Raw genomic sequence first — 27,516 nt, 5'->3', positions numbered from 1 at the left:
GAGGAGCAGTCCGAAAAGTTAGCGTGTGTTCCCTTATACCCTGATGGAAGGAAGAAATGATGTAAACATGAGCCCTGCTAGCCGAGTGGTTTGAGTCCCTGCTAGCGGTACATGACCTGGTTCGCTTTGGACATATGCGTTGGCTAGTGATGATTTCCGGTCCTAGTCGAACGGCTCATGTTACTGGGGGGTGGGTGGGAATCTGGCCCATAGGGCTGGGGCAAAAGGCCAGAAGTGGTCTTCTTTTTATAGTCTTCTTTAATACAATACCTTTTATAAAGCTTTGCTAATTTTATGAAGCTGTGATGTGGTTGTAGAGTACTAGGTGTGGAGGAGTTGGGATATAATGCGGCTGCGAATGATGTTATTTCGAAACTTGCTCAGGTACCTTGAAAACTGCAAGATTGCGGGTTCAAGACCTGACTGTGATCTTTGTTTTTCTTTTTCTTTTTCTGAATGGTTTGATGCTTCTTAATTCCTACATTCAATGTTCCAAGATTTTATCTCCACCGGTTCGGGCAACGCTATTCGCGTGGGCCCCACGCGAACCCCACCGTCCAAGCTTCTCGAGCTTCCTCCACGTCCCTTCGGTACGCCCACATGGCAGCACCGCGAATCCCCAACTTAAACACACTCCGACGAGGCCGAGGCCGAGGTCGTGGAGGTCTTCGTGGAGTCGACGATAAAGACACGCGCACAACTGGCAAAGACCGCGTCGTGCAGGGCACTGACAATGACGCCAGTGTCTCTCGTCTCAGCGCCGTCGAGCTGGGATACCTCGACGATCCATATGCGACAGCCTTGACAGCTCCAGGCAATGCTACAAGGAGATTACCGATCATCAATCGAGGTGAGTGGGCTTTCCCAAGCTATATCGGCATCACCAGGGACTGACGCGACTATTCACTAGGAACCTACGTTCGCACCACTGCCATCGATCAACTAGTCGCCCAATTCCTAGGTCCATATTCTCCTGATGCCGCACACAAGAAACAGATTATTTCCCTTGGGGCGGGGTCAGACACGCGAGTTTTTCGTCTCCTTGCCTCCCGCCAGCCGTCCGATCTTGTCTATCACGAACTCGATTTCGCTGTTAACACCACGGCGAAGATCCACGCAATCCGATCTACACCCCGGCTACAGAAAGCATTGGGAATTGACTCTTCAAGTCAGGATGTGACTGTGTCAGAGGCGGGCGATTTCCTCCACTCATCCTCCTACCATATCCACCCTCTCGATCTACGCTCCCTCTCAAGCAGCACTTCACCAGAGATCCTTCCTGGTGTCGACACAACACTACCGACGCTGTTGATCTCTGAATGCTGTCTTATATACCTCTTGCCCACCGAGGCCGTAGAGGTAGTCTCATTCTTCACAGAGCGACTGTTCCCACCAACCACTCCCCTCGGGTTGATTTTATATGAGCCCATTCGTCCAGATGATGCTTTTGGTCGGACAATGGTATCGAACTTGGCGACACGGGGAATCCAGCTTCAAACTTTGCACAAATATGCCACGCTGAAGGCCCAGCGGACTCGGCTACACGAGCAGGGATTCGTTAGCGGTCAAGCTGTTGCTGATATCGAATTTCTTTGGGAGCGGTGGGTGGGTGAGCAAGAGAAAGAAAGGGTCTCTCGTCTTGAAATGCTGGATGAAATGGAGGAGTGGCAGCTTCTTGCGAGACATTATTGTATTGCGTGGGGATGGAGAGATGATGCTGCGGCTTTCCAGGGATGGACCATGCTGCAGGCTCAGCCTGGTGATGTGTGATTTATACAGGAATTTAATGATAACAAATATACAAATCATGGTTACTGTACATTTCAATTATTTCCTCGTGATTCGTCTCCAGTTCAGGGGTCTCAACAGTAAGAGTTTTTCCTGTTGATCTCACTGTGACGTCCACGGACTGGTGGATGTTTTGACGAGTTGATCGAAATTCAACAGAAGAAAAGGAATGGGGGAGGGGTTGTAGGCCATGGTACATCGAAGGGAAATGATGATGTGGAGTCTACACCGAGTAAATGTTTTGGGATGTGATGGTACTTTAAGGTCGGATTGGGGATACAATATGGGAATGAGGTCAATGGTGGCAAAGTCATATAGAAGGTACAGCATCATGATGCTCTTCTCGGTTGAGTGGGAATGGGGAATCTGGGAATAGCTTCATGGGTTATCAAGCAGTCCAAGGGAAAGATGGTAACGATGATGGCCTGGCTGTCTAGCGCTAATGCGCAATACTTGTGCTTTGGGGATTCCCAAGGTAGGTCGCAACCTGAGCCGCTCACCGGGGTCGGTTGTCCGCTGTTGCATTTCCGGGAGGTCTGCACACGGAAGAGCTTGCCATTCCTCGTTGGGGAAGTGAGTAGAGACCCGGTGCTGATGGTGAGCCCTCGACGCCAATTTGGTGGCCTGAAGAGGGGGAAACAGTGTCAATGTGTGGGTGCTTTGCGGAGTTGAAAATGAAGATATTCACAGCTGTTACGGCTTTGGCGAGGACAAGCCTGGGAATCACCTATTTCACAACATTCCATGTTCGAAACTAACCTGCCTTAAACTCGTTTCAACAGCTAAAAGGCCCATGAACCTGAAACAGCATCATAATGCACCACTTGTTCAGTAGAGACCTCCGCAGCATTCATCGATAGTATGTAAGGGAAAGCGGGGTATATTGTACAATGCAATCCTAACTGGAAACAATAGTGATTTATCTTGCATCGGTCACTGACTAAAAGCATATTCACGAAGTTAGATACTAACAGCCTATGCCATATCTCGTCATTTCCCCATGGCGGTGCAGCTATATTGTAGAGCAAATTGTTACTTCATCTTTTGTTATGTTTCGTATCGATCAAGTCGTGAACTCGATTATGAAGCAGTTGAAGGAACTGCGTATAGCGGTGTGGTTTCGTGTGATCATGAGACCTATCAACTATCGTTAGCTCGATGATCCCCACATGGGAGTAATAGTAGTGGGTCAGCTGCATACCGCGCAAGTATACAGATAACCCTTGCAGCACGTCAAAGAGACTTCTCCACCGATGATCATCATACTGGAACGGCTTTTTGACTTCTATACCTCGCAACCATTGCAATGATAGGACTTTACAAGCTACAGAAGCAAGGGCAGCTAAAGACTAAAATGGCCTCTCTCTCATCAAAGTTAGCCGCTGGATACTTGAAGTATGACGACAAAAGAGAAATAGAATGCTAAAACTATACTATATGTTTCGCACGCTCAGCCTTTCCTAAGCTACAGCTTGGGTGAATACAAGCTTTCAAACTCTGGACTCGAAAGCCTCACTATCGCTGTGAGTATTAGAAGATCATGCAATCGGATCTAAAACGACACATCGGACTTTGAACGTGTACAGTTCTGACACGTCGGTTGCTATACTTTTACGCAATGAAGCACCTTGCTGATTTGCTCTTTAGGGCTCAAATATTAGATATATTTCCATTGAAACGCTGAAACACATGCACACTTATTCCGAGCAAGGCAATGTCACTTTCATGCGATTTCTCACTGCTTTTGGCCGATAAGGCTGCTCAGGTGGCAGCAAGTCCCACCGAGCCGTCTATCTTCTCCAAAAAGGGAAAGATGCTAGATCTTGAACTCCACCTTCTCGCTGAGTGGAATCTCCTGAAGAATCACTGACTCGTGAGCTGTGCTTTCAGGGGCAAGTTGAATAGCTTATGATTTGCATTATTGTTCCAAGGGTGGTCTCATCAGTAGATTTGAAATATAAGACCAAGCTTTGGACAAGACGGCTGTCTCCATAGTCAACGTCTTGGCTGGCATTGATTGAGTAGACTATGCTCCGGATGATGTACCTTTCCGCGAATAATACGTGCTTCTACTGTCTGTAGGGCCATGAGAACCACACCGCTTCGGCCGAAAATGGGGACTCATTGGCCCGAGCACTTCCGTCTATAGAGATCGTCTATCATGATCAGCGGGCCTAGATCACAAGACCAAGGGTAGTAATGGCAGGTTTAATTGTGATTGACCTTGTCCCGACGGTGCTATTGCCGAATGCATGTGCGGAGTTTTCGGCAGCAAGATTCATGATGTTTTGGTTTCGTTTTTGCAGATGTAGATGTCAATATGGTGATAAAGGATAAAGTTGCTGACTGATTTGATCTCAAGGGCAATTTAGTCAGACTTTGTTTTTCCTAAGCGCCTTCACAAGCCATTCACGAGCTTTTTGCAAAACGAACGGGCTCTTTACTCCACACCAAACGCATTGATTGCGGCTTATTGGTCTTTCTCCACTTGCCAAGCAGGAACCATCGGGGAAGCGCCAACATCATTGGCTCAATATCATGCTGCCCCTGACGCTAGCGCACGCTAAAATGACTAGTGCAGGTTGCATCAGGGGCAGTGTTAGCCTTGGACCCCAAAGAACCGGTCGCTGATGCCGCCTGATTGGGGTTAGATCGTCCAAGGTTTAGCTCAGGGGCCATTCAGGGTCCCTGTGTGGATCCCATCTTACCCTGATCTGGTTCAGTACGAACCGGGCGTCGTGCCCTTTTGTGTCTCGCTTTCCCCTTCTTTTCTGTTCTGTAGACCTACTCTGCGAGATTTGTGTCCCACCAATTCCGGCCTTCGTTGCCCAGTCATTCGTTTTTGATTCCATTCTATACATTCGCTCTTTACCTTTCTTTTCCGGCAAATATGAAGTTCGACATTTCTCCCGCCCGAGCCGCTGCGCTCGTCGCTCTCATTGCGAGCGTGGAGGCCGCTCACCACGGTCATTTCCATGCCCGCCACCACGAAGCCCGCACCGTCCCGGAGAGCACCACTCTCCAGAAGAAGAGTGGACAGTGTCAGTTCCCTACCGATGCCGGTCTGGTCGCCGTCACTCCCAGTGAGGAGAACGCTGGATGGGCCATGAGCCCCAATCAGCCCTGTAAGCCTGGCAACTACTGCCCCTACGCCTGCCCGGCTGGTCAAGTGTCCATGCAGTGGGACCCCGAGGCTACCTCCTACTCCTACCCCATGTCCATGGTAAGTTTGCGCTAGTGAATGTGTCATATGCAAGGGGGATCGCGCTGACAGCTGATAGAACGGTGGTTTGTACTGTGACGAAAACGGTGACATCCAAAAGCCCTTCCCCAGCAAGCCCTACTGTGAGGATGGAACTGGTGTTGTCTCTGCCCACAACAAGGCCGGCCAGGCCGTGTCCTTCTGCCAGACTGTGCTTCCTGGAAACGAGGCCATGCTGATCCCGACTCTGGTTGAGGAGCTGGAAACTCTGGCTGTTCCTGGCATGTCTTACTGGTGCTCCACCGCTGCCCAGTACTACATCAATGCCCCCGGTGTCTCCGTTGAGGAGGGCTGCGTTTGGGGTACCAACGCCAACCCCGTTGGTAACTGGTCTCCATACACCGCTGGTGCCAACACCGATGGTGAGGGCAACACTTACGTGAAGATCGGCTGGAACCCCATCTACTTGGAGCCCACCACTCCGTTCCGTGACGTCAAGCCTGAGTTCGGTATTGAGATTGAGTGCGATGGCGACGACTGCAACGGATTGCCTTGCCGTATCGACCCCTCCACCATGGGTGTGAACGAGATGAGCGCTCCCGATGTCTTCACTGGTGCTGGTGGTGCTACTGGCTGTGTTGTCACTGCTTCCAATGGCTCCAAGGCCAGAATTGTTGTCTTTGATATTGAAGGCAGTGGTTCCAGCTCCAGCGAGACTGTGTCCGTTCCCACTAGCACTGTTGCTCCTTCAAGCACTAGCTCCAGCATCTCTAGCTCCACTTCCACTCCCACTCCTACCCCGACTACTACCAGTACCACCGAGACTCCTACCTCGAGTAGCACTTCGATTTCGACTTCTACTCCCTCGTCTACCTCGACCACCTCGACCTCGACCTCGACCTCGACCTCGACTTCCACTTCTATTCACACTTCCATCCCCACATCTACTCTCACCCGCCCCACTCACCATAGCTCTAGCACTAGACTGCCTAAGTCTAGCCCCAGCATGAGCTACACCTACCGCCCGCAAGTGTTCAATCCCACCGGTGCCGCGGAGATCTCCTCCGCCGGATCTAGCACTACAGGCGCCGCCGCTGCTGCCTCCACCTCAGCCGGTTCCAATGGTGCCTCCAGCGCTGCCGTCTCCATGATCAGCCTGGTCTTTGGTGCCGTTGCCGCTCTGGCCATCAACTTCTAAATCTGTCTTGGATAGTCAGATATCCTTTCTACGAAAACTGCAATCACCTCATCCGCGGATCTTCCACGCCAGACACGCACCTCTTCGATTCTTTGCATCCTTTTTGCACCATTTTTAACTTATATTTCTTTTCTACATACCCCCCTTCTACATTCTTCCCATCCTTGGATGCTTTTATGCCGACCTCCGACGTTGCCATTTCTTTCAGCTTTTTACGATTTATATACCTTGGCTCACTTGTTTTTATGCTTCTTGAATATCCCTTCCTCTTGGTGTGTACGGTTTTTGGTTGGACATAGGAAAATCGGTTTCAATTTACATCTACATTACTTTTTATCTTTGCATGTACTGTACTGTGATTGAGATCCCGGAAGAGGACGTAGATAAGGTCCTCTAATTCTTCGGGTTCATGTTCCCAATAATATCCTTAATCTCGGAGATATTGATATTTCTAGACTTCCAACTCAACATGATATGCATCCATTTCAAATTTCAACAAAAGTCCACCCGTAAACGCCAAATGCCCAATGTCCCCCATATACTCCAGTATCCATGCATTTATACTTTCAAATCAAAGGTTCAATTCCTCGACGGGAACAATCAAGTCAGGGCGTTTTGCCGCAACAGCCATGCCGTTCACGTTCCGCTGGTGAACTTCTCGCATGTATTTCCTCTGATCGTAGCCAATTTCATATGCGGGTTGCTCAAGCTTCAACCCGCTGTACATGCCGTAGAGAGAAAATCCGATAAGACAGAATACAATACAGCCAGCCATGATAGCGAGGACATAGAGAGAGTAGTGATTGGAAGTGTCTCGCTTGGCGAAGGTTGAGAGGGTGTGGAGGGCTTGTGTATGCATGACGGGAGCCATTATGTCGTGTATGAGAGACGTAAAAGAGTGGGATGGAAGAGTGAGAGGTAGAGAATGACCTAAGCGAAGAAAAGAGATTAGTCAAAATACCAATACCGATTGAGCTGGGAATTGAACTAAACATACTGTAGATGTTCGAGAAGACTTAGAGTAGTCGATATAGAACGATAGAACGAGTGTGGGAATAATGAATGAAGATATCTTTCACACAACCAGGGCGAGCGTACGCCCTAGATATAGCCATTCCCTCCGGCCAATTTCCTACATTCTACCATCCCAGTTCCAAAGATAGCGCAAGAGCTGAAACATTTTTTTCTTCCATCCAAAATACTGTAGAACTAGACATCTAAACTATCCCAAAAGGGTATCGCGCCGCTTGGATGCAGTGCCCATGACGTCAGAAACCGAGCCGGCCAACCAGCGTCGTCGAACCCCTGTGGATCACATCTCTAACGACCCAATCACGGCCCACAGTCGCATTTACTCTCCAAACGCCTGCGTTGCCTGTCTACTTGGTGGAGTCCAATTCGTATACCCTATTATAGCTCATTCTGTGTTGTATGCTGATTGTTCCCCCCTGATTACCATGTATCCTGCTCTTTTGATTGGCGGGGTAAACCTCCCCGATGTCGGCTTGTAAACGGAGTAGGATCGCTGGCTTTTGAGGGACTCGTAATTGAACACCACACTAACGGTATCAGGTAAGGCGCATAAATTAGACTAGAGACAACGATGACCTAAGCTTGAGGTCGTTTCAATGTAGTCCCACCAAGGGAGAATTTCAACAGATTCAGTCATAGGGAAGTAAATGCGCCTACCTCGGAGTAGGCAGTTACCTTTATACATTAAGTATTCGACAATACATTGTGCCCCCAATTGGAAATTAATGCACCTTGGGTCGCCCGGACCGCATGTAGCCCCGTGCTCTATTTAGATTTAGCGTCTCCTGAACCGTGCGGTTCTATAAATCGGCCTGTATCACCGCTTCAATTTCGATCATGAGTCCCTGTGACATTGAAAATTGCAGTATATGGATGTGAATATATCAATTTGTTAATGGGCCATTCTGGGCGCAATCGTCCATCGTGAACCCGCTCTCAGTGGTCACATCCCCCTCTTCAATGATGAATGTCATTGCCCCGGTATAATAGGCCTTGCCCTCGACCTGAACTACGACACACTGTCTGGAGACGCCGTGATCACCCTCCAGCAAGATGTCGTCATCCACGATAGACGCAATGAAAGCACCTGTATCAAAGCGATTCGATACCAGAGAGTTGTAGGCCCACTTCTGTCCACGTGTTCTCGCATTTTTCGCATTTGCCAGTGCCATACGAGCGGTCACACAAGAACCCGTGGGCGATCGATCAATCTGGTTCTCGGCGAAGAAACAAAGCCCAGTCTCCGCTCCATCGACACCATCCGGTCTAGAACCGATGTCACGATCCACGAGCATGATGGAGTAAAGGAAAGATAATCTCTCGTCCTCGGGATGACGCAGCGCAGTAACGACGTCGGGGTGAGTTATGAGATGAGCCTTAAGCTTCTTCACAGCACTCGCAACAGATGCAAGATCAATCTTACTCAGCCCCTCCGTGAAACCCAGTTCCCGGGCATCAACCAGCGCGTAGAAAGTACCGCCGTATGAGATATCAAGCTTGATAGATTCCCGGCTGCCCAGCTCCGGCCACGCAACATCCTTAGGAATGGGAATCGTAAGATCAATCGCAGCAGCATACGCTGGCGTAGAAAGGAAACTGACCGGGCGCGATGGATCCGATTTCTGTCCATCGGCCGTAGTGGGTACGGTAACACGGACTAAGCCACACGGCGCATGGATGTTAACCGCAACCTCGTTGGTCGCGGTGTTGACCTTCAGCGTATTCCGCTTCGGGAACACAGTTAAGTCATGGGTATCCACTAAGAAACGACCCAGTGCGATCGTGGCATGTCCGCACATGGTGGAGAATCCGCCATTGTGTGTGAAGAGTGTGCCGATGTGTGCCTCCCCACTTTGGACGAGCTCTGTATCGGGAATGATGATCGCGCCGTACATATCATAGTGGCCGCGAGGCTCAAGCATGATGCGTTTGCGAATGTTGTCATAGTGTGTTTTGGCTTGGTCGCGCTGTTCCAGAAGTGTTCCTTGAAGCCGGGGGAAGCCCGAATAGATGATTCGTGTTGGTTCGCCAGTGGTGTGTGTGTCGATGCACTTAATCACCTCGCCTGGACTGTTTTCGAAGATCTGAGCCAAATCCATTGTGATGTTGAGAAAGAGAAAAAGGTGGTTCCTGGTCGATAGATAATGTGGGGCGAGATGTAATTCGAAGGGCGTGGGGTAAGAACCAGTCCCAAGACTTGACTCGTTGCTATCTCCGAATTTGCCGACGGTGTAGATGTCTGTTATCGAGCTAATAAAGATGTTCGAGGAACTTAATATATATCTATACTCATTGTCAAAAGAAAGAGGAAATAAAAGTATTATTTCAATGGCCTGTTCAAGCTTATGTCCAAACTCTACATGTATATATTAAGTAGATCAGTGGATGTGAATTGCTTCAACTTCACCACTTGGCATCAACGAATTTAGAAGAAAAACCTAGTTTGACGAAATCAATGAGATGAGTCCGACAAAAATCAGTATGACAAAGAAAGAAAGAGAAAAACTTTATCCCATAGAACTTGATTCACATGTTGACTTGGCTGCAAGAAACCCCCTGTACTCCGTCGCCGCTTGACGAGATCAGTTCCAGGCCCTTTGAATTGGACGAAGAAGCTTAGATTAGACACGCTACAGACCGAAATGATGCACTCTCATCAAAGGTGGCCCTTCGTTGGCAATCAAACCCAATTGAAGACTTTATGCGGTGCCCGGGTGCCCGGGTGCTCGTGCTAGGCCAGGATGGTTCAATTTTAATATCTGACCCCTAATATGTCCTTATATGCTCGGTCTGGTAACGTTTTATTGAGGTGCTCTTTCTTTTACATGATGCTATTCACATACATCTTTCCCCCTATACGTTTACCATATGACCCCCTTCTCATGACGCTATTCTCGTACCCCTTTCTACTTTCTTTTTCACCAGCCATTCTTAGTCTCTTTCTTCCGTCTTTTATTTTACCATATCATTCCAGTTCCCTTAATAAAACTTACTATCTACCTTCCCCACACGAGGCCTGCTTACTTCCTTTAGTCCATGTCCTCTCCCTCTTTCCTTTCTCTTAACTCTCACAGAATATGCTGTTGCTCTTTCAAGTGTAAACATACAATTCTTTCCAGCAGAATTTCACATTTTCAGTAACGCAGGCCACCATGTGCATCTATATGAACGACAAACGCGGGGAGCGCGGGTCCAGCTTAGTCAGCAACTAAGACTTGCACTGAGCGTTGATAAGAAGAGACTTGCCACTCCCAACCCACTATGGACCAGAAAATTGAACCATGCTACACTTGTCGCACTCGGCGCATTCAATGCGACCGGTCTGGTGTGCCTTGTGCAAAATGCCAAAAAGCTGGCTTGGAGTGTTTTGACAAAAGACCGATCCGGTGGGTCAAGGGTGTTGCTATTCGCGGGAAGATGCAGGGCCGGTCATTTCCGAGCAAAGAATCTGATAAAAATAAGAAATCTGCTTTGATCAATTCAAGGCGGTCAATGCCTAAATGTGTACCGAGCCCTGGGAGTTTGGATTTCAATAGTAAGTATGATCCTGACGAGACGCTGATGGAATTGGAATCGTTTTCGTTATGAGCAATATTCATTGCTGATCTTGGCACAGATATCTCTTTCAAATCCATACCAGATATTTCATTCAATCTCCAGGACCCATCGGTTCTACATTTAGATCCAATATCCCGATACTACATCGATTACTGTGAGGGTCCTTGCTTCCTGATAAGCTCCACGAGGTGTTAACGTCTATCACAGATAATGAGCGCATTTGCAAACTATTCATTGTATATGATAGTGACAAGAACCCATTAAGAAGCCTGATTGCGCTCGGTCTGAAAGACCCGGTCCTTCTGAAGGCTCTTCTCGCACTTGCAGCACGGCATCATTTCAACACAGGTCAATCCTTTGATCAAGCCGAAACACCAACAGAACCGAGACTCGTCAATGCGAATCGGGATGCATTATTTTTCAAGCATCAGGCCATAGAGGCCTTATCGCATTCCTTGAGCGATAACCAAAATTACATGCAAGACACCACAATGGCCAGCATCTTCCTTTTGATTTTCCTCGATTTGATAGAGTCCGGCAGCGATGGTTGGAATATTCATCTCGAGGGGGTCAAAAAACTAATTGCTTCATATCTACCATCTGAAAGCCAAGCTGGTGTCAACCAAGGACCGGGAGAGACTGTACAAGAAATCCGGGGATTTATTGCCAAGCAAATCCATCTGTAAGTAATTTGGGCTAGTATTTGACAAAGCTAATCATCGATAGAATTGAAACACTCGGGAACACTTTTACACGCCCTAAGTTATTGTCACAGTTCAGCTCGCTCAGCCTGCAAGATCCACAAGAACAAGAGGAAGAAACCATTGAAAAGTCTTTTCTCGGGTGCCCGGATTACCTATTGACAGCCATCCAATATTTTTCTGCGCAACGAGATAGCATGTCAGGGTCTACGCCACTCGATCCTGCCACGATCACCTCGAACCAGAGGGATACAGCTTCATTACTGAAGCTCATTCAAACCTTCGATTGTTATACTTGGGCCTCGAGTCTACAACGGTCTCGGGAGTCCTCGCCCCAAGATATCGCAAATCTCTGTATGTTGTCACAGGCATATAGGATCGGTTCTCTCTTATACGGTGGAAGGGTTCTTGATGCCTTAACCGGGGAAGAGACTTCACAAGACGAGCTGGTCTCAGAGTTGTTGGGTGTTGTCAATTCTTTGAAGGATGATCCGGCCTTGTTCAAGTGCATTCTCTGGCCGGTCTTTGTGGCTGGGTTGGAATGCCAGTGGCAAGCTCAAAGGGACTTTCTTTTGGCCTGCATTGAGAAGTTCTGGTCTCTCACCAGGTGTTTGAACGCTGTCAATGCAGCCAAAACCCTACAAGAATATTGGCAGCAAGATTCTTCAACGGTTCGATCCCAGTGGATCTTTAATATCGGCGACGTAGAGCGAGACTGGCTTTGGATTTGATTTCTAGGCTCTATACCCAATGATAACGTTTCAATTAGCCATAGTCTATTTACACAATGACTTGAACGCCTGGAATAAATCATCTTTCAGATCTTCCCAGCTTTCCAGACCTACACTGATTCGCAGCAGCTTCCGATCCACTCGAGGATCAGACAGCGCCCGCCACTCAATCAAAGATTCCACACCACCGAGACTTGTTGCATGCTGGAAGTAGTGCAGCTTGCTCGGCAGGTTTTTGGCTTGTTCTTCCTCATGCAAAACAATCGCGAAAACAGGCCCAAAGCCATTGGGCATTTGTTTCTCCAGCCAAGGCTCCTTTTGAAGACTGGCGTGATACATCTTCTGCAACACCGCCTGCACGATCGCCTCTTCCGATCCCGGCGCGGGAGATGGAACGTTCAAAGCAGCATCAAGCCACGAAATAAGCTTTGCGGAGTTCTGGCTTGCGCGCTGAACCCGAACCTCGAGAGTCCGCAGACTCCGAAGTCCAAGCCAGCTCTCCATGTTTCCGAGGACATTTCCCAAAGCGAGTCGGTCCTCGAAGAGCTGTTTTGTCCAATCCGCACGTTTGGTGACCAGCACACCACAGAGAAGGTCGCTATGACCACCAAAGTATTTTGATCCAGAGTGCATGACTACATCCGCACCCCACAGGAAGGGATCCTGGAGACCTGGCGGGGCGAATGTACTATCAACAATCAAGTACGCACCACGCGAGTGTGCCTTTTTGGCATATTCCTCGATGCTGAAGGCCGTTCCAAGGGGGTTAATGGGTGTTTCGAGTAGAATCACATCTCCCTCATTCAGATCCTCGGCTGGGCAATCAAGACCAAGCTTCTGGAGACCGGATAATCGAGAAACGACTGAAATAACCTCATGACTGCCGTGGTAACCCTCACCGACTGAAATTCGGCGCGGGTTGAGTAGTGTCAATGCAGCGTGCAATGACGCTAAGCCTGTTGCATATGTGACAGCATTACCCTTCGTAAGTGAAGAAAGGACCGCCTCGAAGCGAGTCTGATTTCGTGCGAATTCACGGGCGTAGACGTAGTTCTTTCCGTCGAACTCCGCCTGTTCATGATATCAGTATGATAAATCAGATTATTTGGGATGAGGACCACGTACCACAGGATCTTCGGAGATGGTCAGCTCGTTGGGATCATCTGGGTATCTGAAAGTTGTAGATAGATGAATGGGCGGGGCAACGTCGGTGACCAAGTTCAAGCGATCATCAGCATGAAGCGCTTGTGTAGCGGGATGGATGTTCTGCTGGGCCATTATGTGCAAGTCTCCTTAGACAATATTTCAATAGAGTGAAGGGTTTTCGTTGGATTTATATGTAGTCGTTAAGCTGTTCGCCATCGCGGACCCACTCCCGTCAAGTTCCTAAACCGATCTAGATCCACCTTTTCCGAGCCAATCATCTTGATTCTGTGTATACTGTAGACCCACTCCCACCAAGTTCCTAAATCGATCTATATCCATCTTGTTTTGAATCAATCATGTTGACTCCGTATCCAACCGATCCCACGTCCTTAGCTTGCTGTCATATCTTACATTGGATTCATCTATCCATTTAGAAACATGCCAATAGTATCAACTGAGCTTCCAGATGTCTACAGAGACTAGTCCAACTCTTTCGTGCAAGCTCTCCTGTCAAGCTCTTCGCAGTCCTTGGTCAAGCTAGGCTGTCTAAGTAACCGCATATCCTCTAGATATCTTGATAGTAGCTTTGTATCTATGAAACGGATCTATTCGATTATGATTCTCGCGGCCCTTTTTGATCCAATCAAAGGCACATCTTTCACAACAAGCTAGCCGGTCCAGGATTCAAGCGATTGCATGTATGTACCCTTCGACCTTGATTTTGGAGACCGAAACTAAATCGATGGATCATGGGTTGTCATTCGGTGCTGAGAGATAGATGGTGTCTGTGCCAAAATGATTGTTAGACGACCCAATGTCGTCGGCACTTTGCCTGGTCCCAGAACTCCGTGGACTAGCAGAAAAGTCAAATCGCCGATTTAGTCTGACGAGGCCTTGGTTCACTATGTGTTTGTACCCATACCCATTTGTCAGATTTCTGAGCGGCAAACCTTGGATGGTACACGTGAAACTTTTGGTATTGAGTTCAGCGACCTCGATCGTGATATTGAAGCAGCTGGTATGAAATCTGCATCAGTGTAGGAGTCCAGATAGTTATTCAGGAGTACTGGTGCACATCAAACGTCTGCCTTTCTATGTGAGAATAGACAGGTACATTACTGAGGACATGACAACCTCATCCCGAACATAGATCTGTCGTAAAAGAAGTAGGGGCTCATGACAATACGGCTTGCAGGGATGAGCAAGACTGACCTCGGGAGGAATAGAAGAGGAAGACTAAGACCTAATAAAGAGGTGCGCTTATAGTTGGCTGCGTCGCACCTGTTTGATTTGAAATAACCGTGCCTTCCTACAACACAATGCTTGAATCACGCCTTCCTGATGTGGGACTTGAAGTTGCGTCGCCATGCGGGACAAACCCAGTAATTGATGGATTGACTGGAGTATCGAAGTGATTTATAACCCCGATCTTCCCGTAAGCTGCCTTTTCTAGCTCTTTTTTGAACCATCCACTTCTGATGTTGATGTATTGGGACGAGGCTTGGGAACCTTGGGAGAAGATGTTATCAATCACGTTACACATAATGCATATGATATGTCAACCAAGCAAACCAGAGATATTAAGAATCAAGGTGCTGACTGCATTTAAAATAACTATCGACAAGAGAGTTATTGTCGATACCTGGTTTTGGCAGTAAACTGAGGAGATGTGGAGATGAGTCGGAGTAAATGCGGAAGTGGAGCGGCTCGCCCCAACTCCAAGCACCTCACGACATCCCCCTCCATTAACTCCTCAACATCGTCAAAATGCCTCCTTCAGCACAAACGGTGAGTCTCTCGGGTGCTTCAATCCTTGAAATGTCTATCCATGCCTTTTCAATACTGCACCATCTTCAAGTCAAGCCTGGCTGCCTAGAGCTACCCCGCACTGTTATCATCTCCCACCTCCACGGCTGCAGCCCGAAGATCCCTGCGATCGGATACGAATTAAATGGAGTCAAACAAAGCTAACAAGACGGGATCAAAGACTAGGCTGGTATCTACCCTGCGCCTGCTCATCCCCCGCCTTCGTCTTCTCCAGAAGAAAGACACCGCCTCTTCCGTTGTCCAGCGTCGCGAACTCTCCCAGCTTCTCAGTGAAGGACGTGAACCATCAGCGCGTATCCGAGTCGAAAATGTAATCTCGACCGACATTGCTGTGGAAGTGATGGAGATGGTAGAACTCTACTGCGAGTTGCTACTGGCGCGCGCCAATGTGCTGGACCAGCTCGCGTTCGGAGAGCAGGGCACTCGCGCCAGGTTGCGCGCCAAGGAGCTCTACAGGAAAAAGAACCAAGCGCAAACGGGAACTTCAGCTGGAGGAGCGAATACCGAAAGCTCCGGATCTCGGTTTGGATTTGGCTGGTTTTCAGGATCGCAAAAGAAGGAGGCTGTTACCCCTGCGATCACGTCTGGCGCAAATAATTCCGATGATGCCTTGACCGACGAAGACAATGCTTATATGGACACTGCACTGGACGAGGCGGCTGTGGTTATTTTCTATGCGTGGCATCGCTTTCCCCATGAGTTGCGCGAGTTGACCATGCTTCGGACTATGCTTGGGGAACGATATGGCAAAGAATTCATGGCACTGGCACAAGACAACAAAATTGATTCAGCTAAAGTGCCCGATAGACTTTTGAAAGGGTTGCGAGTGCGCCCCCTGGACCGGAGCTTGTGGAGAGCTACCTGCGAGAGATTGCGAAAGCATACGGAATCTCATGGCCAGATGAGGAGGAGCTCGGTGACGCCCCGCCAGAATATGTGGATGACCAAGATGATGATAATGATGATGATGATGACAATGGCGACCTGCCACAGACTCCAATAAAGCAACAGGGCGATCAATCGCACCCCAGCTTTTCTGAAGCTAGACGAGCCTCCGAGACCAGTGAATTGAACAAAGCCACGCCTCCACGAGGCATGGCGACGGGCCGCAGCCCTGTCAGCGTGGCCCCTCCTGCTCCCAGGACGGACAATCCAAACCCACGAGTCAAGGTTCCTGGAGCAGAGAAAGAGGGTGGAAAAGCCGCCAAGCAGGAATCAGCACAGAGCAAAAGCAATAACAGCGGGATTCCCGAGCTGGACGAGCTCACACGACGGTTTGCGGACCTCAAGAGAAAACCCTGAGCTACCGAGACAATTAGTTTCAATTGGATTTCAGCATTGCATGCTCCCAATCACCCAATATCTCTAATCTGTGTTTTGTACAACCTTATGTATTGAACTGGGACAATTTCCAATCGGACTCTGTTTGTTTGGACCCCAGACAAGTCCCTTGTAGATGGTGATTTGACGGCTAGTCGACTTGTATTATAGCACATAGCTGATGTACATGATCTTGCGAAATGGATCCATTCCCACCTGTCTGCAGAGCTCTGAAGAAACCTAATTTGTGTAAATCGGGGCTATCAACAGTCCATATACTTTTAGCTGTAGGACCCACCGACTAGCAGCAGGCCTGCATATTTCCCCCTCCCAATTTGATTCCAACCATAGAAAATTAGGCCCAAATGTAACATGTGAACCCAACGGCTGCAAGTCAGGGCGAGATGTCAAGACTCGCGCGGGCCGTTGAACTAAAAAAGGCGGGACCATTCCCACTTGGGTAAAGGTCCACCCTCGATCTCGATTCGATGCATCACAGATACCAACACGAGCTTTCACCCGTCGCACACCTGCCATGAAATACCCAACCTTTCGATCCTGACCTGAACAATTCTATCGGCCTCTGGTTAGGCATCCTCATTCCACCTCCACCGCTATTCTGCGAACTCCGACAATCTCTCCGATCCTTTCCCGTCAGCTCCAGCCATGCCCGTCTACATGATCCATGGGTTCCGCTGGCCCCGCGCCGGCTTCACAGGGATCCGGGTCTATATCGTGCTTCACAACCTAGAAGAAGCCGCCGCTGAGTATATCCAGCAACCACTCACGACAGAACTACTCTCCGAGTCATTCCAAAAGACGCAACCCGATCTGGTCGCGCGCCTGCCCGAACTGCGCTTCATCGAACAATACGATCCATACGACGAAACAAGCAATACCGTTAGCCAGGACTATGCCTATGTCGCAACGAAGGTCCTGACCATTCCTGATGGCGGTTCCGAAGTCCCTGATAGTGCGGGCCCCGGGTTGAATATTGCGGACTGCGTGGAGCAGGGATCGGGCTTATCGCAGGATGAGTCGGAGGCGCTGGAGGAACTGCGCAATCGATTGGCGCCGGAGGAGAAAATCGGATGGTTTATGGTTTACAATGGCGATCCCGATCGATATTATCCGCCGTCTGAGGACGAGGAAGATAGTGAGGAAGAGTATTATGACGATGATAGCTATGTCGATGAAAAGTCGGTGGCACCATCGGAGGCTGTGACTGAGCCGAGTACCCCAGTCAGTTATACGGTATGTGTGCTCGGAGAGCTCTTTTCTAAATTCTGTTACTTGGAATGTTGAGTTTGCTGACGGTCGACCTTGCAGTCTCGACTGACAAGACTCTGGAATCGGATGAGCTCATCATAAGGATCAACTCTGGATTCTTTGCTTGCAGCAAAACCGACCACCTGGGCATTCTGCCTACGATTAATGATCTTCTGAATACTGTTTTCGTTCATGCGGTACATTGTGCCTTGAGCTATGCGGAGTTTGACGAGTTTTACGCCTTACGCTTGTTGATAGCCTCAGATCGTGCAAATATTTCCTTCTCGACCTATATGCCTTTGTGATTGCTGGCGACCGATTTAAAACTGTTGATTGTATGAATTAGCTACTTGAATCACGACATTCTCATTTGTATAACTTGGTCTTTCAATTCCGATCTGTACTCTGATAGCAATATAAGCGGTGGGATATGGCAGTATATCGGAGGGGAGCTCCACGATAACGGAAATCGCGGAGATCCTCTTCAAGTCGTGCACCCTCTAAGTCAACAAAACTCGATGCTCACCAGGTGATCGGGTACTCACAATGGTGCTTTCGTTTATCCTCGTTCAGAATCGCCAGTCTGTATGCCCTGAGAAGAAATGTGATGGTTCAAACTGACAACTGATATAGGGGCAAAACGCGCCTGGCGAAGTGGTATGCTCCGTACAGTGTGAGTATCGCAATCCTTCCGATGGATACCGCCGAAGCTAATGAAGAATTGCAGGATGAAGAAAAAGTGAAACTCAAGGGCGAGGTCCGTCGCAACCATAACACCTGCCACTCCCGCGCTCGATCCATGACCAACTAACACCCGCACAGGTCCACCGTCTTGTCGCACCTCGAGATCAGAAATACCAGTCAAACTTTGTGGAATTCCGTCGCAGTACAAAGGTCGTCTACCGACGATACGCGGGTCTCTTCTTCTGCGTCTGTGTGGACGCCAACGACAACGAACTGGCATACCTAGAGGCTATCCACTTTTTCGTCGAGGTGTTGGACCAATTCTTCGGGAATGTGTGTGAATTGGATCTAGTGTTCAATTTTTACAAGGTGCGTGGCGGATGTGGTAACGAAGGTTGATAAATTCATGGATGGGTATACTAATTGCGGGTATAGGTCTACGCTATCCTCGACGAAGTCTTTCTCGCCGGCGAGATTGAAGAGACGAGTAAACAGGTTGTGCTCACACGACTTGAGCACTTGGATAAATTGGAATAAGGCGAGGCCTTGAGCGGTGGTTGATTATATGGTATTGGGATGCATCAGCGCATACATATGGGACGCGGAGTTTGGAGTTTTATTCCTCTGGTGGAGTTTGTGAATACATATTTTATGCTTAAAATCGAAGCTAATTCCCAGCCTGATATCCGAGGTGTCTCTAGTGCTAGTTAATAGACTAACATGGGCCTAGCTCCTTGCTCGTGTAATTTGTCTCTCTCTCCTACATACCACCGTAGTGACAATTTTTTTCACCTGGACGTTCTTTGCGCTCATAGTTGCAAGACGAAGAGTTCTTTGGATTCATACCATCCAATGAACTAAGCCTTAATGTCTACCAGGCTGAAGAGCTGTCCAGCTCAAGAGGCTTCTTGACGAGGATGGAATCAAAACCCGGGGCTTCGTGATCTATCAGTGCATGACCACCAAAAATATCTTCATGAAGAACAGGAGCCAGAGTTTCCAGATTACGAGCTACCGGAAGGGTGTACATACCTCGGATAATGAATAATATTTGATGTGGATTGGATGAAAGAGACACCCGGTGATGTAGAGGTGCCAGGGTTCATTGATATCTGTGACTACAGGTATTTTTCTCTTCCCCCGAGATCCAGAGCATAATTGGAGGTTCCGATTCGAATGTAAGGGGCCATAGATTTTTAGGCTGTTCTGTACCCTCTGCATCTCTTATATTGAAACCTCCAGTACGATTGATTTCCCTGAGTTGTATACATTCTCGATATTGGTTTGAATGCAGATCTAAAGAACTCAAGGATTCAAACTATGGCTGAGATCTACAATCCCATAAGACCAAAAGATCAACAGTACCCGAGCCGCAAGACGATCAACGTGCGGACGGTACATCTATATACCTTATAGTATGTGTTTCCGGACCGGGTGATAAGATACAGCAGAAAGCAACCCAGTCTGATGCGCTTACTGATCAATTGCTGTCCTGCATTGATGCCTGTTTAGATAATCCTAGACGTACATCTATCGTTCCAGGATTATCAAGCTGATTTGTATGTCTTAAGACAAGTCTATTGCTCAGCTTAAAGTATTCAGCAATTTCCACCAGATCCCTACACTTCAGGGGAAATGTCGAAATCAGCGACCAATACGAAAGCCAATGCCAAGACCTGGACATCGTATTCACTTCCTCACCTGGACCAACTCTGAGACCTGGACCCTGAATTGGACCCTGAAAATGGCATCACCTGAATGTTGCCGCCTGCTTCCAACCAACTGCCGAAATCTTTGCCGGTGCATATCAGGCGGGGAATGAGGGTTCCCATTGACTCAGAGCACCCAACTAAGCTTTGATTAGGTTGGAAATGCTAAAATCAACCTCTTCGGCTTCCCTAACCGACTTGGACCCGCGTGAGGTGATCGTGCTCATCGATGGCGAACATGGTGGCCTGGTCTTGGCATCCCCCATATAATCAGCCTTCCTCCCTGCAGGACCCTGACTGACCCTGGAGACCCTGAGTCTCCTTTTTCTACCCCTCAAGCATTCAAATGTTTACTTTCCACATTGAAGTGAACTACAGAACTACAAAATACAAACTCACAGAACTACAGAATTCTTTGGTCTCAATATGATGGGATCGGAGGATAGGAAATTTGTGATGGCCAGGACCAACCAAGCATTACTCACCAAGTCGTTTACTTATTAGGTACCCTTCTTGACAGATCTCAAACGCTACAGCTCCCACCAGAATTTTACACACCGCAAATGCTCCTGATCATCACCTTCCGCTTATCGACGACCCTGAACCGATCGCTGCTCCAAAACCGGGACGATCACGCGGGTCAAACTGCTCCGTACGAGCAGTTTGGAGCAGCTTGGAACGGAAGTAACCTTTGCAGGTCGGGAACTGGGTCCCCTTCCCCTTGCACCGCCCCGACTGTTCAAATGAAGCCCCGCACCTAATCACCGTCGAAACCCTGTTGAGGCCAATGTTGATCACCGACGGGAATGTGATTAATTCCCTCTTTTTTCTTGGCGAAGTGGGAACGTTTTGTGCCCGTTGGTCTCGACCACGAGGAGTCGAACCGCAATCAATCCGCGGAGCTAGTGGTGCGCCACTGAGTTATTGTACGGAACCCGACATTGGATCCAATTGTCTCGTGCCCCTGGACCCAGAGCAGGATCGGCTCAGTACAGAGTTCAGATTTCAGCAGCCACGGAAAACCTGAAACTTGAACTTTATTGTCTTATCTCAAATAACCTACGACGTTGGCCCTGGTGCTGGTTCTGATCCTGGCCTTGGATACAGTATATGGATCCCATGGAATTACAACATTTCTAGAACAAAGCGGAGAAGACAGACTGGAATGCAAATTTCCATACTCTAACGCAGTTCCCGTTTCAGGCGCATTCCCCACTCTCCAGGGACGCGTTGCCTCCCCCGCTTCCCAACCAATCAGCATTGACAGCCGCACGGATCGTCTCCAACACCCGGGAAAATTGTGGTTGATCGCTATGCAACGTACTGTTACTTACCGAGTGTACGTGGATGGCGGTCTTGGCGGGCGTGTACGGAGATTTCGCCGTGTGACAAGCCCATTACAGTCCCCACCCCCTGACAATCCCTAACATCCCTGCGTCAGCCTGTGACGTCGTGTCCGCGCCTCATATACACGTTTTTCATGGACGGCGAAAAAATACCAACGTCGACTGTCTACGCGGACTGATTCAGAAATGCAAGGCCAAAAATAACCAAATCGATCAGAAACCAGGGTGCGATGGCCACAGCCCACCCAGATTCAGGAAGGGATTGACAGCAGGGAGAGTGGAAACATCGCCACTCGCGGGGGTCGATGGCCCTTGGAACTGTGAAAGAGTGGTTCGCTGCATTTGATTGGCGTTGCATTACTTGACAGATGCCCACTCTCAGCAACTTATCGATCTTGCGATCATCGTATTTTATTCCTTCTTGGTCTCTTATTTTTTCCTTTCCCCTTATCACCATATCAACCTTACTCCATCCCCCATTCTAGACTTTTTCCAATTGTCGGTCCCCTCTTTATTTATTTCTTATTTATCCACTTCGATCTCCCCCTTTCCTTTTCACATCTTCATTCTTTCCAGAGCTTTTTACAGGTTGTATATTCAACTTCATACTCCATCACCATGTCTTTGATGCTCTCGGACAACCTGGCTCCTCAGCCCTTGACTGATATCTTCACCGATGACACCAACATTGATCGCCGCAAGTGCCACCGCACTGTGCCTATGAAGGTTCTGGCCCTCGGTGTTGGCCGTACTGGTACTGCCTGTGAGTTTAGATTTCAACGGTGTTGCTCAATGGCACCAAACTGACCTGGTGTTCAACTAGCTATGCGCAAGGCCCTGGAGCGTCTGGGTTACGGAAAGTGCTACCACATGATGTGCGCTTCAGTTGAGAACCCGCCTGATTGCCTGATGTGGCACGATGCCCTGAACGCCAAGTACCACGGTATTGGCGAGTTCGGTCGCAAGGAGTGGGATCAGCTTTTGGGTGACTGCCAGGCCGTTTGTGACTGGCCCGCCTGTGCTTTCGCCAAGGAGCTCATTGAGGCCTACCCCAATGCTAAGGTTATCCTGACCACCCGTGATGTTGACCCGTGGCACGCGTATGTTTAATCCATCCAATCCGCATTATAAACAGTTTAGCTAATAGGAATCCCGGGAAACAGTTCCGTTATGAAGACCGTCTTCTGGCGTGTCAGCGACCCCGAGCACAAGTTCGTTTCGAACTTCAGCTGGGCCGCCGGCATGTACTACCCCATGCTGAACAAGTTCTTCGAGACCTTCTTCCGTGGTGACTTCCCCGGTCAGGGCAAGCAGGTCTACAACGACCACGTTGCTGAGGTTCGCGCTATGGTTCCTGCCGATCGTCTCCTTGAGTACAACATCAACGACGGCTGGGGTCCTCTCGCCGAGTTCCTCGGAGAGGAGGTTCCTGACACTCCCTTCCCCCGCGGAAACGACATGGCCGACTTCTACAAGCGTTGCAGCACCCGCAACCGTCACCAAATGATGAACGCCGCTCTTCAGGCTGTCACTGTTGGTGGTACCCTCATCGCCACTGGTCTGGCCGCTACTATGGCCTGGAAGCGCTTCGTTCGGTAAATAACCATAACGAGTGCCCTTCCATGAGAGGGCAACATTCTTTTGTGCTCCCTACAGTATGCGCAGGCGCATATTGAAGCGGGGTACGCCTCGTGGTCTATATTTTATTCTGTTTCAGGGCCACGGTTCCATTTGTTTATCGGCTATAATATTCCCCTTTTCTGTCACGGTTGCATGTGGTTGCAATCAGTTGGTAATTTCTTTAGGTACATACTCATATTTGGGAACCCTTGTTGTTTTCATTCCTAGCACCCTGGGTGCTTGTTATTTTGCATCGGTTGAGCCATACTGGAGAATCCTCGGCTGAGGAACGGATTACAAAAATGACATCTACGTTATTGTGCATTCACGCAAGGGGCGACCTTGGATTTTTTGCAGTAGACTTTTAGAATGTAACTAAACCAGTACTTTGCATTCGCCGCAATGGTCTACAGTACGTATACAATTTCAAAGAAAATATGACATGTACGATCATATATGAATCATGAATCATGGATCTCACCCATCTGCTAGCCCCCACCAAAATCATGGAAACCGCAAAGCTTAACCCCAACCCACAACTCACTCCCTGGAATCCCTTAAATCTCGTCAGGGTCATCGAGTCCCCATTTCCATTTTCCTATTCTTGACCGGAGTGTAAATCAGGGGCTCAAACAACAACGTAATCGTCAACGTACTCAAGAGGAACGAGGAGACCCACAGAGAACCACTCGTACTCGTACTGTAACACCGAATGCCAGGGAGATTTGCTTGGCCGACTAGCGGCTTGGCACTTCTCAAAGGGGGTAATTACTCTTCTGGAAAGGGTATTCCATTTCGTCGGCGTTTACCTTCTTTCTATTCTGCAGAGTGGGTTTGATTGGTCGCAAAGGGCAACGTCATTCAGCTTGCGAAAATTGAAACATGGCGCGTAGGGCAGTTTGATGTGTACGGATTTTAAGGGTTTCTTTTTGGCGAACCACTGGGCAATTTACTTTTTTGAGTCGTACTACTAAACGTATACGTAAACTTATAATAGTACGTTTAATAGGGTCATCAATTTATTGACTATGGATATCAGTCCAGATTTACTTGGGATAGTTCTTAGTTCTGTGTACTTTGTATCTTCCTTTTGTGCCACATCGTCATATATTCAGTATATTTAGACTTGCTACTGGTATTAATTATGATCTACTTGGGCAATCCCGGGGTTGCAGACAATTATAGTACTACAACGGGTTGGACCCTGTTCCGTTTGCATCCACAATCTAATGATCCGGTTATACAGATCCGGTTAAAATAGAGCGTGCAATTCATAACTCATGTGATACAGTCAACTCCGAGGTTTGTACCGAATAGACCGCATGCATCTGCGTATGCAATCTGGAACAGACCGCGCGTACGAATAAGCTGGATGCGGCGTGTGGCGTACGCCTCGGAGCTAAAGACGAAAAAACCGAAAAAACAGAAAAACTGGGTCAAAGACGGAAGATCAGCCACATACACGTGGAAATCTTCAACTGTGGCGCATGTTCGATTCAATCCTTTGTCAAGGTTCTACTATTATTATCGGACTAAATATGTGGCATATAGCTTGCGCTATTGTTTGTTCAGGGGGTAAATTATCATACCTTACAGATACATAGTGGTACAAAGGATATAAGCGCTGGGATCTAGTTTGCTGCATGACGTGGCCTGGGGGGCTATTGGAATTACCGTACCATACGGTAACAACTCTCCAAGGGCCAGGACCCTCTAGTTCCGATTCTGGAACACGTTAAGGGGGACAACCAGGACATTATAATCGACGCTGGAGAATGCGATCGTCTAGATGACTTCAGTGATCTGAGTAATGCTGCCTCTTCCATAGAAAATATACGAGAATCGTTTACCCCCCCGCACTCGTCACTAGCTCATGTACTACCAAACTTGGCTCTCTTGGCAAATCGCCTTTAGCAGATAAGCACTCTCTGCGGCTTTATCGGTGCCGAAATCACTGTGGTTCGTCCAATCGTCACCTGTCGTCGTCACTCCACCGTTTCCTACTCCGCTGGTGACAGATGGTGGACCGTCCTCGTACCCTTTTTTCCTCCCCTCTCCGTCGATCCTTCTCCTGATGGAATCTTCCGTAAATGCTTCATATATCCCCTTGCATGATCTTTTGAATCACAAATCCTTGTGGACATCTTTATCTTATTTGTCGAGTGGAGTGATGTGAAGGAGGATCCATGGTCGCCACCATTCATTCCTCCGTGAGGACGCCCTCCTTCGCGGTTCTTCTCGGCTTGCTGCTATATGTCCTCGGCGCCGTCGCAGAGAATCCTGTGTCTTTCTATAAATCGGTGAGTAGACCTTGAACATGCCGATCACGCCATTCCACCCTTGGGTGAACCATTTTTAACCTTACCTGGACGCAGAGGCCCGATATCTACCCTCCCATCTTCAAAGTCGAGCACAGCGACCAGTCCAAGCTCGCCCCCGGTTACATCTTCATCACGCCTTACGAGGCCCAGAATCCGGGCCCCTATATCTTTGACAACAAAGGAGTATGATTGGAACCCACCCGCGACCACAGATAAACCGGAAGCGCTGACTTGGATTTTTTTGCGACTGATTAGGAGCTAGTATGGAGCGGCTGGGGTGTATCAGGACCGGGCAATGCCCACGGATTCCACGTATGCAAATATAAGGATACCGATCATCTGTGCTTTTTCCAGGGAAATCAGCAGAAAGGCTACTGTCGCGGACATGGCATTATTATGGACAACACCTACCGCATCGCGCGATCCGTCCAACCTGGCGGCGGAATGGCATCGAGCGACATGCACGAATTCATGCCTATTAACAACGGAAAAAGCGCCCTGATGACTGTCTACCAGCAGCGCCAGTTCGACATGACCCCGTGGAATATTAAGACTGGCGTGGGTTGGCTGATGGAGAGCGTGTTTCAGGAGGTGGACGTGGAAACGAGCAAAGTGCTGTTTGAATGGCGGTCTCTCGATCACGTCGATCCATCCATGAGTTACACATATCCCGCCCACACGGATACCTCCGGAACGGGATTGAACGTGCACGAGCCCTGGGATTACTTCCATATCAACTCGATCGACAAGAATACCGACGGCGACTACCTGATCTCTTCGCGACACACCTGCGCCATCTACAAGATTTCCGGCAAGGATGGATCGGTGATTTGGAGATTGCACGGCGCAAAGCCTACGTTCCGCAATATTAACTTCAGTTTCTCCCAGCAGCACGATGCGCGCTGGCTTTTCGAGAACGCCACCCACTCGGTGGTTTCACTGTATAACAACGGATTTAACGGATACAACCGGACACACGCCTACTCTGGTGGCATGATCATTCTTATCGACCATGTCGACAACACAGCCCTCCAGATTCGCGACTATCGTCCTTTGATTCACGATCTGATTAGCTCCAGCCAGGGTAACCTCCAGCGACTGCCGAACAAGAACGTGATGATGGGATGGGGAAATAACCGCTACATCTCGGAGCATGACGAAGAAGGGAACATTGTATTCTGGGCTACTATTGCTGCCGACCCGGTCATGAACTACCGGGCGATGAAATTCGAGTGGGAAGGTAACCCCACTGATTCGCCTGCTCTTTGGGCATACTCCCGGACTGCGGATCCGTTTTCGCCGACAACATTTTATGTCAGTTGGAATGGCGCCACGCGCGTCCAGGACTGGCGATTCTTTGGAGCCTCCAACATGACTGGACCCTGGACCCATTTGGATAACATCGAGAAGACCGGATTTGAGACCGAGTACACCAACACTAGCTTCTACCCGTGGACCCGCGCGGAGGCTATTGACAAGGACGGTGTCGTCCTTGGTCGATCCGAGATCAAGTATACCTTTGTCCCATCGCCGGAGCTGCGCGAGTTTTGCCAAGACGAGACTTGTCTGGACGCGCCCGGATACGGGTTCCCTGGTGAAGAACATGCTGGCCCGTTCATCCCGCCTGTGGGTGTTAATACCGTGCCGTGGGTGGATCCGGAGCATGACGGGGCGATCTGGCAATATCCGTCAGGCTTCCCGCATGTCTCAAGCCCTGTTTACCACAAGAGCTGGACCTCCAATCCTATCTACCTCTGGATTGGCGTGGTGATATTAGTACTTCCCATCATCGGCGGAGCCTACTACGGCTTCCGCTACTATCAATCACAACAGCGGCTGGATCCGCTAGATGATGAATCAGCCGAACCGTTGAACGGCATGGCTGAACGAAAAGCCCATCCCCGTCACACCAGCGATCTCCCCTGGTGGAATTGGAAACGGTGGACCGGAGGGGATGAAGGTCACTACTTGCCACTCGCGGATCGCAGTCCAAACCACAGACGACAGCGGACGGAGTAGACTCTCTTTTCATTTTTCTTTTCTTTCTCTGATACACCTTGTACA

The 27,516-nt window shown here is 48.9% G+C and overlaps 11 protein-coding genes across 11 annotated transcripts; 8 read left to right on the top strand and 3 right to left on the bottom strand.

The window, feature by feature from the left end:
* Positions 1–600: 600 nt before the first annotated feature.
* ppm1 (protein C-terminal leucine carboxyl O-methyltransferase ppm1) lies at positions 601–1,770 on the top strand (the record flags this gene model as incomplete). Its single annotated transcript, XM_057065822.1, has 2 exons — positions 601–850; positions 911–1,770. 2 exons carry the CDS (start codon positions 601–603, stop codon positions 1,768–1,770), a joined length of 1,110 nt encoding a protein of 369 aa, XP_056921291.1.
* Positions 1,771–4,678: 2,908 nt separating this feature from the next.
* On the top strand, positions 4,679–6,188 carry N7503_006274 (SUN domain-containing protein; the record flags this gene model as incomplete). Its single annotated transcript, XM_057065821.1, has 2 exons — positions 4,679–5,011; positions 5,070–6,188. The coding sequence occupies 2 exons, from the start codon at positions 4,679–4,681 to the stop codon at positions 6,186–6,188; spliced, it is 1,452 nt and encodes a 483-aa protein (XP_056921290.1).
* A 571-nt stretch (positions 6,189–6,759) lies between these two features.
* On the bottom strand, positions 6,760–7,059 carry N7503_006273 (uncharacterized protein; the record flags this gene model as incomplete). Its single annotated transcript, XM_057065820.1, has 1 exon — positions 6,760–7,059. One exon carries the CDS (start codon positions 7,057–7,059, stop codon positions 6,760–6,762), a length of 300 nt encoding a protein of 99 aa, XP_056921289.1.
* A 1,045-nt stretch (positions 7,060–8,104) lies between these two features.
* Positions 8,105–9,319, bottom strand: N7503_006272 (putative proline racemase; the record flags this gene model as incomplete). Its single annotated transcript, XM_057065819.1, has 1 exon — positions 8,105–9,319. One exon carries the CDS (start codon positions 9,317–9,319, stop codon positions 8,105–8,107), a length of 1,215 nt encoding a protein of 404 aa, XP_056921288.1.
* Positions 9,320–10,481: 1,162 nt separating this feature from the next.
* Positions 10,482–12,210, top strand: N7503_006271 (Zn(II)2Cys6 transcription factor; the record flags this gene model as incomplete). Its single annotated transcript, XM_057065818.1, has 4 exons — positions 10,482–10,755; positions 10,837–10,932; positions 10,986–11,460; positions 11,505–12,210. The coding sequence occupies 4 exons, from the start codon at positions 10,482–10,484 to the stop codon at positions 12,208–12,210; spliced, it is 1,551 nt and encodes a 516-aa protein (XP_056921287.1).
* A 45-nt stretch (positions 12,211–12,255) lies between these two features.
* Positions 12,256–13,488, bottom strand: N7503_006270 (putative transsulfuration enzyme family protein; the record flags this gene model as incomplete). Its single annotated transcript, XM_057065817.1, has 2 exons — positions 12,256–13,281; positions 13,336–13,488. The coding sequence occupies 2 exons, from the start codon at positions 13,486–13,488 to the stop codon at positions 12,256–12,258; spliced, it is 1,179 nt and encodes a 392-aa protein (XP_056921286.1).
* A 1,565-nt stretch (positions 13,489–15,053) lies between these two features.
* Positions 15,054–16,485, top strand: N7503_006269 (IST1 family protein; the record flags this gene model as incomplete). The annotated part of the gene is given in 3 exon segments (XM_057065816.1): positions 15,054–15,144; positions 15,332–15,979; positions 15,991–16,485. The coding sequence occupies 3 exon segments, from the start codon at positions 15,124–15,126 to the stop codon at positions 16,483–16,485; spliced, it is 1,164 nt and encodes a 387-aa protein (XP_056921285.1). The 5' UTR covers positions 15,054–15,123.
* Positions 16,486–17,169: 684 nt separating this feature from the next.
* N7503_006268 (uncharacterized protein) lies at positions 17,170–17,874 on the top strand (the record flags this gene model as incomplete). Its single annotated transcript, XM_057065815.1, has 2 exons — positions 17,170–17,757; positions 17,833–17,874. 2 exons carry the CDS (start codon positions 17,170–17,172, stop codon positions 17,872–17,874), a joined length of 630 nt encoding a protein of 209 aa, XP_056921284.1.
* Positions 17,875–18,318: 444 nt separating this feature from the next.
* Positions 18,319–18,993, top strand: N7503_006267 (AP-2 complex subunit sigma; the record flags this gene model as incomplete). Its single annotated transcript, XM_057065814.1, has 5 exons — positions 18,319–18,353; positions 18,406–18,445; positions 18,500–18,529; positions 18,595–18,825; positions 18,892–18,993. The coding sequence occupies 5 exons, from the start codon at positions 18,319–18,321 to the stop codon at positions 18,991–18,993; spliced, it is 438 nt and encodes a 145-aa protein (XP_056921283.1).
* Positions 18,994–22,129: 3,136 nt separating this feature from the next.
* On the top strand, positions 22,130–23,110 carry N7503_006266 (sulfotransferase family protein; the record flags this gene model as incomplete). The annotated part of the gene is made up of 3 exons (XM_057065813.1): positions 22,130–22,274; positions 22,335–22,611; positions 22,675–23,110. 3 exons carry the CDS (start codon positions 22,130–22,132, stop codon positions 23,108–23,110), a joined length of 858 nt encoding a protein of 285 aa, XP_056921282.1.
* Positions 23,111–25,317: 2,207 nt separating this feature from the next.
* N7503_006265 (arylsulfotransferase family protein) lies at positions 25,318–27,471 on the top strand (the record flags this gene model as incomplete). The annotated part of the gene is made up of 3 exons (XM_057065812.1): positions 25,318–25,431; positions 25,507–25,635; positions 25,708–27,471. The coding sequence occupies 3 exons, from the start codon at positions 25,318–25,320 to the stop codon at positions 27,469–27,471; spliced, it is 2,007 nt and encodes a 668-aa protein (XP_056921281.1).
* Between the last annotated feature and the right edge of the window lie 45 nt (positions 27,472–27,516).

The sequence above is a fragment of the Penicillium pulvis genome (genome assembly GCF_028828015.1).
Source record: "Penicillium pulvis strain IBT 33274 chromosome Unknown contig_3_segment0_segment0, whole genome shotgun sequence".
Classification (NCBI taxonomy): Eukaryota; Fungi; Ascomycota; class Eurotiomycetes; order Eurotiales; family Aspergillaceae; genus Penicillium; species Penicillium pulvis.
This window is presented reverse-complemented; position numbering and strand designations above follow the sequence as displayed.